This window comes from Diabrotica virgifera, chromosome 10 (genome assembly GCF_917563875.1).
Source record: "Diabrotica virgifera virgifera chromosome 10, PGI_DIABVI_V3a".
NCBI lineage: Eukaryota > Metazoa > Arthropoda > Insecta > Coleoptera > Chrysomelidae > Diabrotica > Diabrotica virgifera.
In genome coordinates, this window is record NC_065452.1 from 123,996,106 (window position 1) to 124,014,388 (window position 18,283).

Sequence of the window (18,283 nt, forward strand, 5' to 3'; positions counted from 1 at the left end):
GATTGCACTCATGTTACTTTACTGTAATATTTTATGATCACGGCAAACATAAACATTGAAGCTAACTCCATATTCAGTCTATTTTCTGTGAGATTTTATATCATTTTAACGAACTACCTATTTTATATCATTTTTAAAGCCATTAATTATTTTGATTACAAAGCAATTGCAGCAAATTATCAATATTTTAGAAATTAAGTTAGCAGGTATTATACCTACTTTGAAATTTTATTTTCTGTAGGATTTTATTACGTTTTAATGAACTACCTATTTTATATTTTTAAAGCCATTCATTAGTTTTATTGTAAAGTATTTGCAGCAAATTATTAACGATTTTAAAAAAAGTAAGTTGATTTTTCTGGTAATACTGAACAGCAGGGGTTAAACCTACTATGAAATTAAATATAAGTTAAAGGTAAGTAGTTTATTTTATGTGATGAAGATTCGCAAGAAGGTCCTAAAATGTTACGTGTGGTCTATATTATTGTATAGTTGTGGACATGTACGTTAAAAACCACAATGCTAAATAAATTAGAAGCATCCGAATTATGGTGCTATCGACGAATCCTAAAGATATCGTGGGTTTCGCCCACTTCCAATGAAAATGTTCTCCAAATGATGAATTCAGAACGTCTGCTCATGAACATCATATAGAGAAGAAAAACAGAATACTTCGTCCATATAATTAGAGGGCCTAAACACCATCTACTTCGCCTTACAATACAAGAAAAAGTGGAGGGAAAAAGTTGGACTGGTCGAAAGAAACTTTCATGGTTACGTAATACTAAACAATGGTGTGGTTCCACGGTAGAAGAATTATTTCAGAGAGAGAGAGAGAGAGAGAGAGAGAGAGAGAGAGGTTTCAGAAACTTGTAAACATGATGACGGTCAACGTCTGAATACGGACACGGCACCTAAAGAAGAAGAAGAAGTTTATTTTAAATGTTTTTCCTCCTTCTACCTCTTGTCGTTTCCTCATTACCGTAGATATTGATTTCCTAGAATACTGTGAGTAAGGCGAATCTTATTTACTACCTTTTTTATGAATGTTATTGTTTCCGCTCCATAACTGAGTACAGGTAACACACACAGGTCAAACATTTTACTTTTGAGACATATCGTACATATCGTATCGTTTTATTGCACCAACAGTTTAATAAAACTATAAACTCCTATCTCACAAAGTGTCACGTCTATGGATCAAGTATTTATCGTTAGATGACACTAGTGTCATTATACGATTACCCAAATCAACGACGCACCGAACACAAACAGTGTCACATATCGACTTGTGCAAAGCATTTGTTCATCTTCTTTTTCTTCTTCTTCTTGTGCTACTCCTATCGGAGATTGGAAATCATCAAGGTTATCCTGACCTTGCTTACAGTTAAGCTAAAAAGTTCATTAGTGGTGCAGCCAAACCACTCTCTCAAATTCCGCAACCATGACATTCTTCTACGGCCTGGATTGCGTTTTCCTTCTATTTTTCCTTGCATTATATTTTGAAGTAATGCTTATTTACGTCCTCTCATCAGGTGATCCAGATATTCGAGTTTTCTTCGTTTTATCGTTGACAAAATTTCTGGGTCTTTTCCTATCCTTGGTAATACTTCAAGGTTTGTGACTCTTTCAACCCAACTTATCTTCAGCATTCGACGGTAGCTCCACATCTCGAAACTTTCAATATTTTTTATGTTGTTTTGTTTGAGAGTCCAGGCCTCTACACCGTATAATAGCGTGTTAAATACGTAGCCTCTTAGCGTTCTTAATCGTAGATGGATGCTTATATCTCTGTTGCAGAAGAATTTTCTGATCTTTATGAAGGTGGCCCTGGCAATTTCGATACGTCTTTTTATTTCATTGTTTTGGTCTCCAGTTTCATTTATTAAAGTTCCCAAGTATTTGTAACTTGATACTTTTCAATTTGAATTCCGTTTATACTAATATGTGCTGGTTGTGTTATGTTTTTACTGAAGACCATATATGTACTTGGTTTTTTTGATATTGATGTTTATGCCATAAATGTTGCAAGCAATATTTACGTTTGTAAGTAATCGTTGTAATTCTTCTACTGTTCTTGCAACTAGTACAGTGTCGTCCGGGTATCGAATATTATTTACAACCTCTCCGTTGATTACGACTTCTTCGTTTGCTTGCAAAAGGGCTTCCTGGCAGATGCTTTCACTATATAGGTACATTAAATAGCAGTGGTGACAAAATGCATCCCTGTGGTACTCCTCTACGTATTTCTATTGCTTGTGATGTCTCATTTTTTTTATGTTAGCTTTTTGATTCCAATATAAATTGAGATGTTTCTCAGATCTTTATTATCTATGTCTTTTCTTTCAAGAATGCCTCTTAGCTTATCGTGGCGTACTCTGTCAAAAGCTTTTTCAAAATAGATAAAACATGCATGTACTTCTTGATTAACGTCCATCTAAGATTTGTATAAAGAGTCGCCATTTGTCCATCTAAGATGTGGATCAAGAGTCGTCTGTCGAGTTAAGACAGTATAATATGTGATTACTTTATTCAAAACAATCTGCGTATATGATCAAGAAAAGTGACACATTTATCACTTATTTGTCTTTCTTTTTGCAGTATTTTGTGTTTAATGTTTTTACTTGTATTTAAATTTACAGCATTAAAAAGTATAAGTCTGTTAACCAGATAATAATAATGATATTATATTCCGTACTTCAAGTGTCTCTTTCGATAAAAAATAATATTTCGTAAATATTTAGTTATTTTATCTTTATAGTGTCACAACTCAAAAAATAATCATTTTTGTTTAATATTTTTAATATGCTTAAAACTCTATTTTATAGAACTTGAAAAACCATTGTAACTGACTAAAATAGTTATTATTCTAATTTTAATAGTTTTTGAATTAAACCGGAAAATGTTGTAGGGCAAACTTTAAACGTCGTTTTCTCGAAACTTTGCTTTTTTGACTTATGCCAGTCTTTGAGCGGAGGTGCGATATGTGTACATAGGTCCGATTTAGATACATAGTTTAATTTACCAATTGCTGCCCCGGCTAATCCCATGCGACGTGGGAACTCACGTGTCTGGTTATCTCTGCCCAACCGAATTTCATGTTCTAAGTACTTATATGATGCTATTTGCTCAGTATTCCTTCCATATTTAGCAGCAATATTACGATTTAGCACAACGTTGTCATTATTTGCGTCTTGTTCATGTAAATCTTTAGTCCAGCCCCCAAGGAAGCATGATAAAATATTTTCAACATTATTATTACATCATCCATACGGTCGGCTATAAGGAGGATGTCATCAAAGATGACTGCTTTGTTGCAAGTATCATCTAATACCGTAATTCTCGTAGAAATATTTCGCTCACTGAGTTCTATAGTGGCACAACCGCAAAAATGAAATTCTGAGATACTTGACCATGAAGTTTCATGACATCATAAAATACCATTCAAAATTACAATTTATGGATAAAAGGTCGACACAAGAAACCAAAGTAGTGGCATACAGAATTAATAAAATAAACGTTTTTATTTTTTAATGATGTAGATATACTATATGAACACAACAATATTTTTCTTACTAATAACTCAAAAAGAATTTTAAAATGATTATAAGTTATAGAAAAACCTTGTTTATAGAAACAAGAATAAAAACATGGAATGTAAGTTGATGTAAAATTCACTGTGACTTTTATTAATTGTATTGCATCGAATAAGATATATTAAATCTTCATACTTTTTTCTGGAAATTGGAATTTTATTTTGATAGACCCTATTAATTTCAATGTCTTTAAAAGAGAATACTTTGTTAGGATTTAGCCCGTCCGCACATGGAGCGACGCTCGAAGCACTCGGCGCGATTCAAATCGCGTAAATTTCTCCCTGCCACTCAAGTTCCTTCGTTGTGGCATTGGGCTCCGTACACGAGGCGTTTACGATTGCAAAATCTCCTCGTCTTGTACGACTCTCGTCTCTTGCGATCCGTAGTGCACGAGACAGTTCGAGTGAGACGCACATTTTTAGTCATAATAGGTAGTTTATTTTATTTGTTTCCTTCGTTTTTTGTTGTTTTTTTTGCGCTGAATGAAATTTTACTTTTATTTAAAGATCGGTGCATGTTATGTTCATTGATTGTAGTACTACCTACTAACTTTGGGGAAATATATTGTTTGTAATATAAAATTCTGAAAACATTGAACTTTTGTTTCTAGGTGTTTATTATAAAATTCTTTGGGGAAATAGAACCCTCAATTGTATAATGCTCATTGTATACAAATGATACTAAAAATGTAACAATACCGTACTTTTTACAGATAAATAGTCGTTTGGGTTGATAAATAAAAAAGATGTGAGCAAACTGAATCGACTAGTGTGCGGAGAGCAATCGCTTGTGCCGCAGGGTTCGTACAAGACGAGCAAGACGCGCGAACCTCGAGACCTGTTTTCGATCGACTCATGTGCGGACGGTCGTATTTCTTTGAATACTTGACTAGTTTCTTTGAAGTTGACCATTTTAAAATAAAATTTTTTAAAGGAAGTTTTATACAGGAAAATGCTATGATTATCCTTTTCGACTTTCAGTATTGAAACGTCACTTAACAAAGACTTTTCCCTAAAGACCTAAAGTAATACATAAAGTCGAGGTGAAAAAAAAATTGCACATCGTTCATTTTGTACCTTGTTAAACAAAATAAAAAGCATTGTTGTTGGTTACATTAACCTGTTCCATAAATGTCATTATAATGTAGTTTAGCTGCTTGGAAATGTCTCCCAAATCCCAGTATAACTTAAAAACGCTCATCTCTCTTCTTCTGTGCATTTCTAGTACGTACATGTTTGCCTGGATTTTGTAATGTCACACGGATTTTTAACTGATCTGGCTGGAACGTCTATCTTCCTGTTGTACATTTGATAAGATTGTCCAGAGTTTTGGAGGCATTTAATTCGGATTTGTATCGACTTCTTACATTCTTCTTCTTCTTACATTCTAAGTGAAATATAAGAAAAAGTAAACCTATACTGACACAACTTTGTTCTTTCATGGCATAAAGTGAAGTATTTGAATTAAAGTAAATTCTATACCGACACAACCTTATATTTTGGTGACACAAATAGTATGTTTTTGCCAAAAAATTCATTCCATACTGGCACAAATTTTAATGTGCAGATATAGACTAAAAATAAGATATTTTTATTGAAGGTTATAAGAATTATAAAGTGGTATAATATTAGTTTTATTAAATGAGCCGGTATTCCACGTAGAACCAACACAAACACACCTAAAATCAACGGTATATTAAATATGTGACGGTATAGTGCTGCCGCTCGAGCGAAATGGAGGGAAATATGCACGTGGTACAACTCTATCTAGGGGATTCTATGCAAGCTACCTTTATGCCGGTTTCGTTCCGTTCAATTATAAAGTAAAATTTCGTGATTTTTAAGTAGTGGTTATCACAAAACACCATTTTTTGAAAATGTTCCTCTATAGAACTCGATTTAGAACTAGAAGTGAGCGATTTGATTATGTTAGTGTAGCGATGGTCTGTTCGGCATTCTGTCAATGCTTTTAACAATTTCTGCTGACTTCTACTATCAAATGCTTTCTCGTATTCTACGAATATCAGTGCCAATGGTTTGTTGTATTCTGGCGACTTCTCTATCAGGTTCTTCATAACTAGAAAGCGGCCGTTAGTTCTGTCCTCCTTTATTTTTTCTTCTTCCTAAGAATGTAATAGCGTTATGTAATTTTCTTGAATATTTAGATTTCCAGCTAAATCCAGCTTGTTATTTAATCTGAGAAGTCTAACTTAGCCTCCATCATTTTTTTTGATAATTTTTGTTGAAAAGTTTATATATGTGTGATAGCAAACTGATAGAATGGTAGATTTTTAGATTTGTTATGTCTCCTTTCTTGTATAACAAAACAACGGGTGCATTGTTCTATTGAGAAGGGGTTTTTCCTTGGTAGAAGCATGCGGTGAAAAGTTTGGCCAAAGTCTGGATAACTTTATTTCCATCTAGTTTGATCGCCTCGATGACTACTCCGTGATCGTCATGGAATTTGTTAGTTTTCATTTCTAAAATTGTCGTTTTGACTTCGTATGGTGTTATATCTGGCAACAATTATTCTGATCCCTTGTTTGTGATTTTGCATAAGATGATCTTGCCATTCGTTGGAACTCATACATTTTTCGATAAAATGATTCGACAAACTCGAGGATTTCGTTCCTATCCATATTAATGGTTCCCTCTTTGTTTCTTATTCTGTACATATTTTTGTTTCCTATCTTGTTCGTATTTCGCCTCAAAACTTTTTTAACCTTTTGTTTTCTTGAGGTATTTTAGTTATTTTTTCTATTGTTTTCTCTTATGTCTTTTCAAATTGATCGTTGGATATCTTTATTTAATTTTTTCATTGGTGTGTAGTTGGAATCATATTTTTCCATCTTTTCCTACTCCACTTTCATCACTGTTCAATATCTTCTCTTTTGTTTCCTAAATCTTGTATATGTCTGGTTAGTGTATCTTCATACAGGTCGTTGTTTTCTGGGGTAATCCATTTTATCTTTCCTTTTTTTAAGATTCCCTTCATTCTTTTCAATTTGAAATTTTATCGTATTTTTGCTCGGATTAATCTGTGGTCGCTTCCTATCGAAAACTTGTTGAGTACTTTGAGTACTTTGATATATTATTATTTCTTTGGGTCGTTATGATGATAATATATCTCATTTTTGACACTGTAATCAGGGATTATCAATTTCCATTTACTCTGAGGTTTTTTATCCAAACAAGAGTTCATCATGGATAAATTTTGATGGGAAAGGGAAATATACTGAATAATAAAATACTCCGACTTTCAAAAATTGTGTTTGATTTTGAGTAGATATGGTAAATGATTTTTACTTAGTATTGCGATAATAGTTTGCTCATGCTATTTTTATTACTAACTATAGACTTTATATATTTTTTAAATACTTTTTATTTATGTGTAACAGGAAAAATGATACTCTATATTTAATTAGAAAAAAAAAACGTATAAAACCTGTGTCTAAATATTAGTTTTCGATACATATAAGTACATAGTTAATATTGGAACAACCTGCACCTAAAAGGGAAATAAAATACTTCATTATTCAATATTGACTTTTAAAAAGCTGGGAATTTTCAGCTGTGATGCGTGTGTGAGTGGTTAAATATTGGCAGACACATAGTTCCTGTTTTTCATTTTGTATCTTGTTTACTTGCATTTTATAGGTCTAGTTGATTATATAAATTATTATATAATAATAATAATAATATAGATTTGATGATACTTCCTCGTCAGAATAACATTTAATGATTTTGATACATTTTGTTCTAAAGCAGGACTTAATCATACCTCAGAACAATGTCTCTTTTGGACTTTTAGTAAGGTATAATTATTTGCATAAATTATTTGTAAAATTGTTCCATTGTTCCTGTTTTTCTTCAGCCAATTACCTTAAATAATCTGTAGATTATTAATTTATCGAAGTTATAATGACTTCATTATTTTCGTTTTGTCACTCAAAACTGTACTGTTATATTACTGAGTTTTCTTTTTAATGGTGATATTTTCTTTAAATGATTTCTGTTTCAGTTTAAATACTTTTTGCTCCATTTTAGTAAGTCCATTTAGTTAAGTTTTTTTATTTTCTGTGTTAAATCTTCACAGATCGCCGACATTTTTAAATTTTTTCTTTTCCTTACATTTTCCACTTTTATCAATGACTTAACCTTCCTTTTTTTCTTCGTTATCATACTAGATACGCGTTAAATGTAGCTGTGATCACTACCTATATTGTTTAATTTTTCTAGTTTTTTTTACTACTTGTTTTTAAGTTAGTAGCAAATAATGAAAGGACTGGAAAAATACTATATTATTTACATAAACGTACCTGTGATATACAAGACAACCCTACCAGATAGGAAAGGGCACATACTATCGCTATGAACACTTCTTTTCGTTTTCTCAGTAATCCAGGCCATTCATCAACTATCGCTGTTACAAAGCCTTCCATCGTACAAAACTGAGAATCAAGGCCTATGAGAAGGATCATAAAGAAGAAAAGGCAAGCCCACAGTGGTGAACCTGGTAGTTGTAGTACTGCCGATGGGTATGCCAGAAAAGCAAGACCCGGACCTACAATAATAAACCAAATAAATATTGTCCAAGATTGTACAAAAGTAGTAAGTACTATTGTAAGTGCTTTGTTGCATAAAATTGGTGGTTTTTTGTCTAAATTTTGGTGGCTGCAACGGGATGTATAAAATTTTGACGGAGGGGAAAAAATATTTATAATGAGACTTAAGACAAACTTTGCAATTTTTACACATTTTTGAGTCCCTCCGTAACTGGCTATCTAATAGTCTCTTTAACTATTAAAGTTCCTTACAATCTTAAGTTTTGAATGCCAAATTATTTGTGAAATATTTTATAAAAACTAAAAAAATAAGAAATATCGTACCTAATTCAAAGCCGAGCAGAAAAATTAAAGCAAAAATGTGAATAGCTACAGAGAAATGATAAATAATGTACAAGAGAAAATACCAAGAAACCATAATGGCTTACATAAAAACGCTGGACGGAAGGGCCGCCCGGGAACTTTATCGTTCCGATCTATTATCGTTATCATACTAGATACTGGCATTCTATAAAAATAACAAAGTTGCTCGTTATTTTGATATTTTAGAGACACTCTGTATACTTAAAAATATTGTATCATCATTAATTCCTGCAAACTTTATAAAAAAATTTTGTAAAATTTTCAATATATTTTGAGAAAATGTTCGATGCCATATTTCGGGGAACACCCTATATATTATTGCATAAATTAATCGAATATTAGTCTTGCTTTGATTTTAAATTAGTTCATTTTTTCTAATAAATTAATAGTTTACATGATAATTGCATTTCATTATATTTCTATGGGCTACTATGATCGCGCTTATACAGTGTGAGAGTGGACACACGAGATTATAGCAAAACTTATATTTACTATAACCTATTGATTTTTTAAGCTACAGCAACGAGTTTTATATCAATGGAAAGATAATTTTATATTCCTTCAAAATATGTAAAAATATATAGGGCATGTCTAAAAAATTAAGATTTTTTTCATTTTCGGTTAAACCGGAAGCCATATTTAAGGTAAAATTTAACTTGGTAATAGATAAAAAAGTACCATATATGTCTGCGAAATTTAAAATTCTAGTTTCTATTACAGAGGGAGTTACGGGTACTCGAATATTTTTTTATAAAAAATTTATAGCTCCCCTCCTATGAGGACTTAAGAAATCTGGCTAATGTCATTCAATTAACCGATAGGGCATCTATAATATATCAAACAATAAACAAATTCCTTTGGGCAATTCTTGAGAAAAACTAGTTCAAATTTATGTCAAATTTTGACGCCTTAAATATAGGCAACCCACAATCTTTTCTGAAAAACGTGCTGATACATTACAGATAATATTCTCCTTATAGCCCCATCTTTAGAACATATTATAACGACCTTTTCAAATTAATTTTATCTTAAATAAGTTTTTAGATAGGCAAGGAAATGTGCCAGGTCAGCCATATTGGCCGCCATTTTGAATTTAGAAATGTATTTCCATTCACCTGTCGATGAGTTAATTTTGCATCAAGTTTTATTCGTTTAGGTAAAAATTTGCAAAAATGGGCTCTAAATAACCCCCCTATTTGTGCCCCCTTTGAGAGATTTATTTTAAAAGCTTAGTTTCTCGACAAAATTCTTTTAAACTTACTCATACCGAATATCATCGAATTCGGTCCAGTAGTTTTTGCTGGGCGGTGGCGACATACATACGTACATACTTCCGACATTATTTGCTTTTTAGACTCAGGGCAGCTCAAAACGTCGAGACAAAGTGATATCTGAATTTTTTCCCTATAGACGATCCTATATCTTTATCTTATCTATTATATATACTACGTATGTAATACGATAAAGTAAAAAATACAACGGGCATAACGTTCGCCAACTTTTCTGTAGACGTAGTTTCGTCTATTTCGCTTCCATAACGCAATTTTGGGCTGTTTATCCTTTAATTCTATTTTGTTGCAGTGGGAACACTCTGCTAGGCCGGCCTTGTAGAATGAAAATCAGCGTTTCTGTGGTTATCTCTGGCCCGATGCTCGATCTTGAAAACGTATTCTTGAAGTAGTTCAATCCATCTGGCTATCTGACCCTCTGGATTCTTAAACTGCATAAACCACTTAAGGGCGGCATGGTCAGTTCGGATTAGAAGCATCCTTCCATATAAGTATTGATAGAAATGTTTTACTGATTTCACTCATGCTAGAAGTTATCTCCTCGTGACGCAGGTTTTAAAAGCACTTTGCTATAATATCCAAGGACTCGTTCCTGTCCCCATTAAATATAAAATAACACTCCTCCAATTCCCACATTACTTGCATCCGTTTCTAAGGTAAACTCTCCTTCTGGTAGTTAATACCCTAATATTGTCGCTGTGATTAAAAATGATTCTTCAAGATTTCAAAAGCAGTTTGGCAGTCTTCATCCAAGCAGTAATCCCTTGCTTCCTCTTTAAGTCGCGTCAATGGCTTCAGCGATATCTGCAAACTTCTTAATGAACCTCCGGTAGTAAGTACATAGCCCCGGAAAACTTCTCATTTGGTGTTTGTAAGTCGGTTGTGGCCATTCCTTAATGAAATATATTTTTCCCATATCCACGGCCACTTCTTATTTGCTGACTATATGACCTGGATAATTGACTTAACTTTAAAATATCTGGCACTTTTTAGGGTTTAATATCAAATGGGCAGCTTTGAGTCGATTAAAAACATCTTCTTAAAAGTCGATTAAAAACGTCTTCAGATGATCTTCGAAAGTCTCCCCCAAGACGATATATGTCGTCTACATACACTAAGCACGTTTTCCAAGATAACCCTCCGGTTGAAATGAAATGTGGAAGGGGCATTACAGAGTTCAAATGGCATAACGTTGAATTGCCACAATCCAGATTCTGTGAAGAAGGCTGTCTTCTCCTTATCCACTGGATCCATATCTACCTGCCAATATCCAGACTTCAAGTCTAACGTAGAAAAAATTTACTTCCAGCCAATGTGTCTAACGTGTGGTCGATCCGAAGCAAAGGATAACTATCTTTCTTGATAACATTGTTCAACAAACGTTAATCCACATAGAACCTCGTAGTCCTTTCTTCTTGACCAAGACCAACGGAGAGACCTATGGGATGGTAGAAGGTTTTATCACACCGTGTTTCTTCATTTCTTGAACGATCCGATAATGGTCGAGCTATTTGACAAATCGGCCAAGCGTTACCAGTATCAGTTTCATGTTTGGCAACCGTAGTTCTTCCTGTCTTTCCTCCTTTCGGTACGAAGATGTCACGATACTGCCGAAGAAATTTCCTTAATTTTATTTTTTCGACATGATATAGAGACTGGTCTGCAACTGCAACCATTTGGTCGAAATTGTTGGAATTATTGGGACGGATTATGGAATTGGGACGGAATTTCTTTACAAGAAGTAACCAGAAAGAAAGGTATCAAATAGTGTTGCCCAAATGCAAGACCAAGACGAGACAGACAATCTTGGTCTTGGTCTTGGTCTTGCGCCAATACACCTGGTCTTGGTCTTGGTCTTGGTATTGCGCTCTCGGTCTTGGTCTTGGTCTTGGTCTTGCAGCAAGAGTCTTGCAAGTCTCGCAGTTACACATTAGCCTATTGCTATTCTTTAAGCGTTACTTTAGATCTTAGAACAACGTAGGTACAGTGCACAGATTCTAAAGGTGTCGGTGGGGGACGCCGTCTATTCGGAGTATTATAGTCGGTCTATGAGAGAGAAAGTATCCAAATCATGAAATAACAAATTTTATATTATTTGTTATTTCATTAATTCGAATACATTCTCTCTTTACACCGACTATAATACTGCGCATAGACGCCATCCCCGACCGGCACCTTTAGAATGTGTAAACTATAACAGAGCAGGTACATTTTAATCTTGAATTATCATAGCCATGGTAATGACCAACAAAATTATTAAATGTCTAAAGTGACATTGGGTCAGGTATGAACTCACGATCTAAGCGATCCGTGCCTATACTCTAACTAACAGCTACATATACAGGGTGTAACAAAAATACATGTCATAAATTAAATCACCTATTCTGGGACCAAAAATAGTTCGAATGAACCTAACTTACCTTGGTACAAATATGCACATAAAAAAAGTTACAGTCCTTTGAAACTACAAAATGAAAATCGATTTTTTCGAATATATCCAAAAAATTAGAGATTTTTTATTGAAAATGGACATGTAGTATTTCTATGGCAGGAATATCTTAAAGAAAAATTATAGTGAAATTTGTGCACCCCATAAAAATTTTATGGGGGTTTTGTTCCCTTAAACCCCCCCAAACTTTTGTGTACATTCCAATTAAAGTATTATTGTGATATCATTAGTTAAATTCAATATTTTTAAAACGTTTTTGGCTCTTAGTATTTTTCGACAAGGCAGTTTTTATTAAGTTGCTTCTTCTCTAATATGTTTACATAAAGATTTTATGGGGGTTTTGTTCCTTTAAACCCCCCAAATGGTTTTGTACGTTCCAATTAAACTATTTCTGCAATACCATTAGTTAAACACAATGTTTTTAAAACTTTTTTGCTTCTTTGTAGTTTTTTGATAAGGCACCTTTAATCGAGATGTGGCTTCTTTTTAATATGATTCAAAATATACCTAAAAATGTAAATCATAAATAAATTTACCTACTATTATCAAGTCTCTATATAATCATACTTAGCCATATACAAATATGTGGTGGATTTGACAAATATGCAAAATATCTTGATAAAAACTGACTTTTCGAAAAAGTACTAAGAGGCAAATTTTTTTAAAACATTGTGTTTAACTAATGGTACTACAATAATAATTAAATTAGAACGTACACAAAAGTTTGGGGGGTTTAAAGGAACAAAACCCCCATAAAATTTTTATGGGGTGTCTAAATTTTACTATAATTTTTTCTTAAGATACTACTACCATAATAATGCCACATGTTCATCTTCAATAAAAGTCTCCAATAGTTTTCGATATATTTAAAAAAAAAGATTTTCCTTTTGTAATTTCAAAGAGTATTTTTTTATGTGCATATTTGTACTAAGGTAAGTTAGGTTCAATCGAACTATTTTTGGTCCCAGAATATGTGATTAAATTTATGACCTGTATTTTTGTTACACCCTGTATACCATGGCCCACGGGAGACAGTCTTTTTCTTAATAAACGTTTGTATTTAATAAGCTTACATGTGCTAAAACATGGTTAAAATACAAAAAACCAAATTAATGACAATGACATAAAGTTGACTGTATTTCAAAGAACAAAGAACTTTATCGGTCTAGAAAAGGTTTGATCGACCCTCACCTTATATGAAATGGAATAAAAGAGTTATACAATTTGCCATTTATTTAAATAAAAAGTAAAATACAATACAAATTAAATTGCAGAACAGTACGCAATTGCTTTGACTTTACTTTATCTTTATATTAATTTTTTGACCAAGAATTAATACAAAGATTCTTTTATACTCGTTACTATCCAATACCCTAAGTAGGATATTGTTGTGTGTGTCGAATGATGAGTTTAAATTTCTTTATCAAATATATACATATCGAAAAGGTAACATAATCTGTTTCGTGATGAACAACGCGACATATGTGTGGGTGTCATAAACAATAAGAAACTTATTGTTCATTATGTTCAATAAGAAATAGACTGTTATTTGATAATTGTTAGCAGCGCTTTTTCAGAAAATTTTGGTTCGTTTAACCGATATCACACACAGAGCACAAACGATGTTTAGTCTTAATAATTTGTTTAAAATGTTTTATTTTTACATTGTAGTTTTATGACCTCTGAGTACGTATCAAATGTGCCAAGTTTTCTTTTAATGGATATTTTGATTGGCTATGTATGCTTATGGTATTGTTCATAATGCGCGTAAGTCTAGTTTTCCAAATTTTTTACATATTTTTTTGCGTCTCATAGAGCCTCTATGCATCTAAGCATATACCCAAACTACTGTACTCCCTAAAACGACATTCGGTCCTAACTGCAAGACGCAAGAGTCTCGCAGGGTCAGTCTTGTTCTTGCTCAAATTTTGCACGGTCAGTCTTGGTCTTGGTCTTGCTAAAATTAGGCGGTCTTAGTCTTGGTCTTGGTCTTACGAAAATGCAAGAACAAGACCAAGACTGCAAGACCAAGACCGATTTTGGGCAACACTAGTATCAAAGGTGTAAATAATAGGTTTAAAAAGATATTTCGCAATTCTTTCTATACTAAATTTACAATCAAGGTGCAGTAGAAATAAACAAACTAAGACACGTTAAATGCTACTATGAGCACTCCCAAATCATAATTTACAATGTATGTGCATTGTAAATCCCAAATCATGATTTCCAAAGTTTATACATTGTAAATTATGATTCGGGAGTGCTACTAGTAGCATTTAACGTGTCTTAGTTTGTTTATTTCTACTGCATCTTGATTGTAAATTTACAAATTTAGTATACTTATGGTGTGATAACATAAATATTCCTTATTTTTATCCATGAGTATATTAAAATCTCCAAATATTCAGAATAATAACTTACCTGAGGCGGCAACGTCAGCTACAGGCCTCTGTTGTTCGTGGGCCATAAATCCAACTACAGAAAAGATGACAAAACCGGCGAACATGCTTGTACTGGAATTTACTGTACACACAATTAGAGCGTCTCTAAAAATTCAAAACGCAATAAATTTAGGTATAGACAAATAAATATTGATCTTAGTGTCACAAATGAACCTACTCAATTTACGAGTCTGCTTAAATGGAAAGCTAAATATCTAGGAAATTTATAACTACTTTTCCGATTATCTAAAAACATATTTGTTGCAAATACTGGGTGTACCAATAATAATTTGTAACACCCTTTAATTTAAATCAGTTATCATATTAAGTTACAATTGAAATCATGCTAATATTTTTCTTTTACAAAATCACTGCATATATTATTTAAAAATCCCTAAAAAGGGCTACATTATAGAACTAGTTTTCGATTGGTTGACCAATCATCATCAGTGCTTACCTAAAATGACTATAACTTTATAAAATAATGCAAAGGTTTTTAAAAATTTTACCACGGTTAAAAAAAGTTGTACCTAGGTTATACTCACGTGATCTAACATGCTAACCACCAAAATACAATATTATAAAAATATGTGGGTAAAAACCCTTTTAAAGTAATTCGCCAAGGAAATATTGATGAAATGTGCGAACTAAAGCATGGATGTTCAAAATATTCCATGTAATATGCTCTAGTTACCATTTGAGCTCTAAGTCGACTTGTTCACATGATGATAGTATGGTAACAAGTGACGATGACATGGAGTCTTCTGAACGATGACATAACAGAAGTGACAGATCCACAGGAAGTTGAAAATTTAACCTGTCATATTTGAAGACTATGGTGTACAGCTTGTTAAATTAAGAAATGTAACAACAATCACTCCACTGTGAAAAATAAACAATTAAAATAAAATAAACTAGATGTTGTAGTTATAAAAATGAATTCACGTATATTGTCAATGGAGGTGGTAGGCAAACCACATTACACAAATTTTTATTCGAAAACTAAAATCAGTAATATCAAATCCTATTGTTAAAAGACCCAGGATTTAACAAAGCAATTTTGTGTTGATTTAAAGTTATCGAATTTATTTAACTTATTAGTAGCTGTTGGAATTTATGTAAGTTTAAAAAGAGGTCACAGTAGGGGTAACTGAAGTGTAAAAATGTCTTAAATAATCTAGGGGGATATATCATTATCATCAGTAAATAAAGGCTAAAGAGCAAAAAGGGTAGGTAGTGTCTTTAGAAACAAGAAATAATTATGATAAATATGTCAAGGATTGGACAGCCATGCATGAAAGAATAATAATTAATGTAGTAATGCAAATAAAAGGAAGAGGTTTAGTCAGAATAAGAGTAAGTAGAGTTTAGTCATAATGAGAGGTTCTAAGAAATTCTAGTGTAACGATTCAAAACCTTTTATTTTTTTTTATTCTATTTAATTCCGAAACCAGTAACTTTTATGCGACCCTGTATAAGGTTATAATTTGCATTTAAAAAATTTCCGAAAAAAACATTAAGTTTTCTTGGATTAAAATTTACCTTTTAAAAGGTAAAGGGAAAAGGATTTACCTTTTCCACCTCTTGAGCTTATGCTTTTTAATTACAATTTAGGGAATATTTTGATTAACAGGGTCAATAATGTCACAGATCTAGGTTTAGTTTTTCAGAGAAATTTGTCCTTCAATCTACAAATAGATCTTATGTGCAACAAGACCAAGAAACAGCTTGGTTTCAAAAAGAGGCATACCAGAGATTTTCGTAGGAAAGCATCTCTAAATACTCTATACTTTTCTCTGGCCGCTCCTAACTTCAAAATTCAACTGTGATCTGATTTCCATTTACTCAAGCATGTATCAAAAAATAAGAGAGAGGTCAAAGCAGATTTCTGGTCTACTGCTCGTTTAAACTACCTAAACTACCTGTATGATTATTCTGGTATGATCAATTTCTTGAATGATTCTCTTCTTACAAGGAGAATTTAAGCTTATTTATGGAGTAATCCAATCTCCTGCGTTCTTTTTATTCTTCTTCTTCCCCTTTCTAAGTAATTCTGCTTTTGCGCGGTCGGCCGATACTTCTTCCACCGATTGATGATTTTTCTCTTGCTATTTTCACCACACGTGTCTCCCCCTTTCTGCTTATGTGGTTATTCCATGATTCTTTCTATTTAGTGTCCATTCGTTTATACACTGTACGTTACATTTTCTTCTAATGTCTTCACTCCTCTTTCGATCTTTCAGCGTATTTCCTGTAATTCTTCTCAGTGCTCTCATCTCTGCCGTTTCCAGTAGTCTTTGAATTGTGGCTGTATCGGGTCTTGTTTCTGATGCATAATATGTGTTTATTGGTCTTACGCTGGCTTTATAAATTTTTGGCTTCAGTCTAAATAAATTCAGTCTATTTGCTTTTTGTACTTGATTTGTCACTTCTTTGCCCAGGTCGCCATAGCTGGACAATGTTCCTTCAGCGTTGCTTCAGCTAATTTGTTTTCATATTTTTCACTTCTCCACGTTTTTGCTCTACTTTTCAGCATCGTAGTAGAACTAATATTATGGTTCAAATATAGGTACGATAGATATGTTTAACTTGAGCATCAATACTTAGGCACTATTTAAGGTACTGAAATACTAAAATGCAAAATGATACTTTGTGTTTGCACTATTATTTATTGTGTTTATTTATATTTCATTTTTAAACGCTTTTCTTTGCTTCAATAGTTTGCATCAAATCTTTAGACGTTAATTTGACTGACTTTTCTTCAATGCAAATGAATGAAATTTTGCAGACATATGCATTTGCGGAAACAATACACGAATAGTCAATATTTTTTTATGTTTATTAATTGTTTCAATATAAAAAAAAACGATTTTAATGGAAAATGCTTAAATTCTCTTGTTTTTACAATGTAGAAACTTGAAACTTTTACGGATTGTAGCTAATGATATGAACTAAACATAATTTCACTTTTACGTTAACTGTTTACGTTATGCTTCATAAATAAACAATAAAGTTTCAAATTTTGAACGCTCATATATTTGTTTATATAGGGTGTCCCAAAAGTAGTGGAACGGTCCAATATTTCGCGAAATAAACATCGGATCGAAAAACTGAAAAATATGTATTCAATAATTTTCAAATGTCTATCCAATGACACCAAACAACAACCCCCACTACATCCCCTGGAGGTGGGGTGGGTGTAACTTTAAAATCTCAAATAGAAACCCCTAGTTTTTCTTGCAGATTTGGATTCGTTACGTAAAAGTAAGCAACTTTTATTCAAGACATTTTTTCGAACTGTGGATAGATGGCGCTATAATTGAGAAAAACGATTTATCCTGATACCATAGGTAAATTATAGAAGCGGTCTAATATTCCAAGGAATACACTACCAAATGAGAAATTAAAAAAAGAAATTTTAATACTTTTCGAAAACCTATCGAATAACACTAAACGTGACCCTCCAACCCACCCCCTGGAGGTGGGGTGGAGGGTAACTTTAAAATATTAAATAGCAACCCACACTTTTTATTACAGATTCGGATTCGTCGTGAAAAATTAAGTAACATTTATTCGAAACA

The 18,283-nt window shown here is 32.7% G+C and overlaps 1 protein-coding gene across 1 annotated transcript in view; it reads right to left on the reverse strand.

Moving 5' to 3' along the window:
• Positions 1-18,283, reverse strand: part of LOC126878626 (sodium- and chloride-dependent GABA transporter 1) — a 120,966-nt gene that overhangs the window by 54,670 nt on the left and 48,013 nt on the right. The window contains exons 6-7 of the mRNA XM_050641453.1: positions 14,683-14,807; positions 7,915-8,159 (exon numbers count right to left, since the gene is read on the reverse strand). Coding sequence (XP_050497410.1) covers positions 7,915-8,159; positions 14,683-14,807 — 370 coding nt within the window. The remainder of the gene's footprint in view (positions 1-7,914; positions 8,160-14,682; positions 14,808-18,283) is intronic.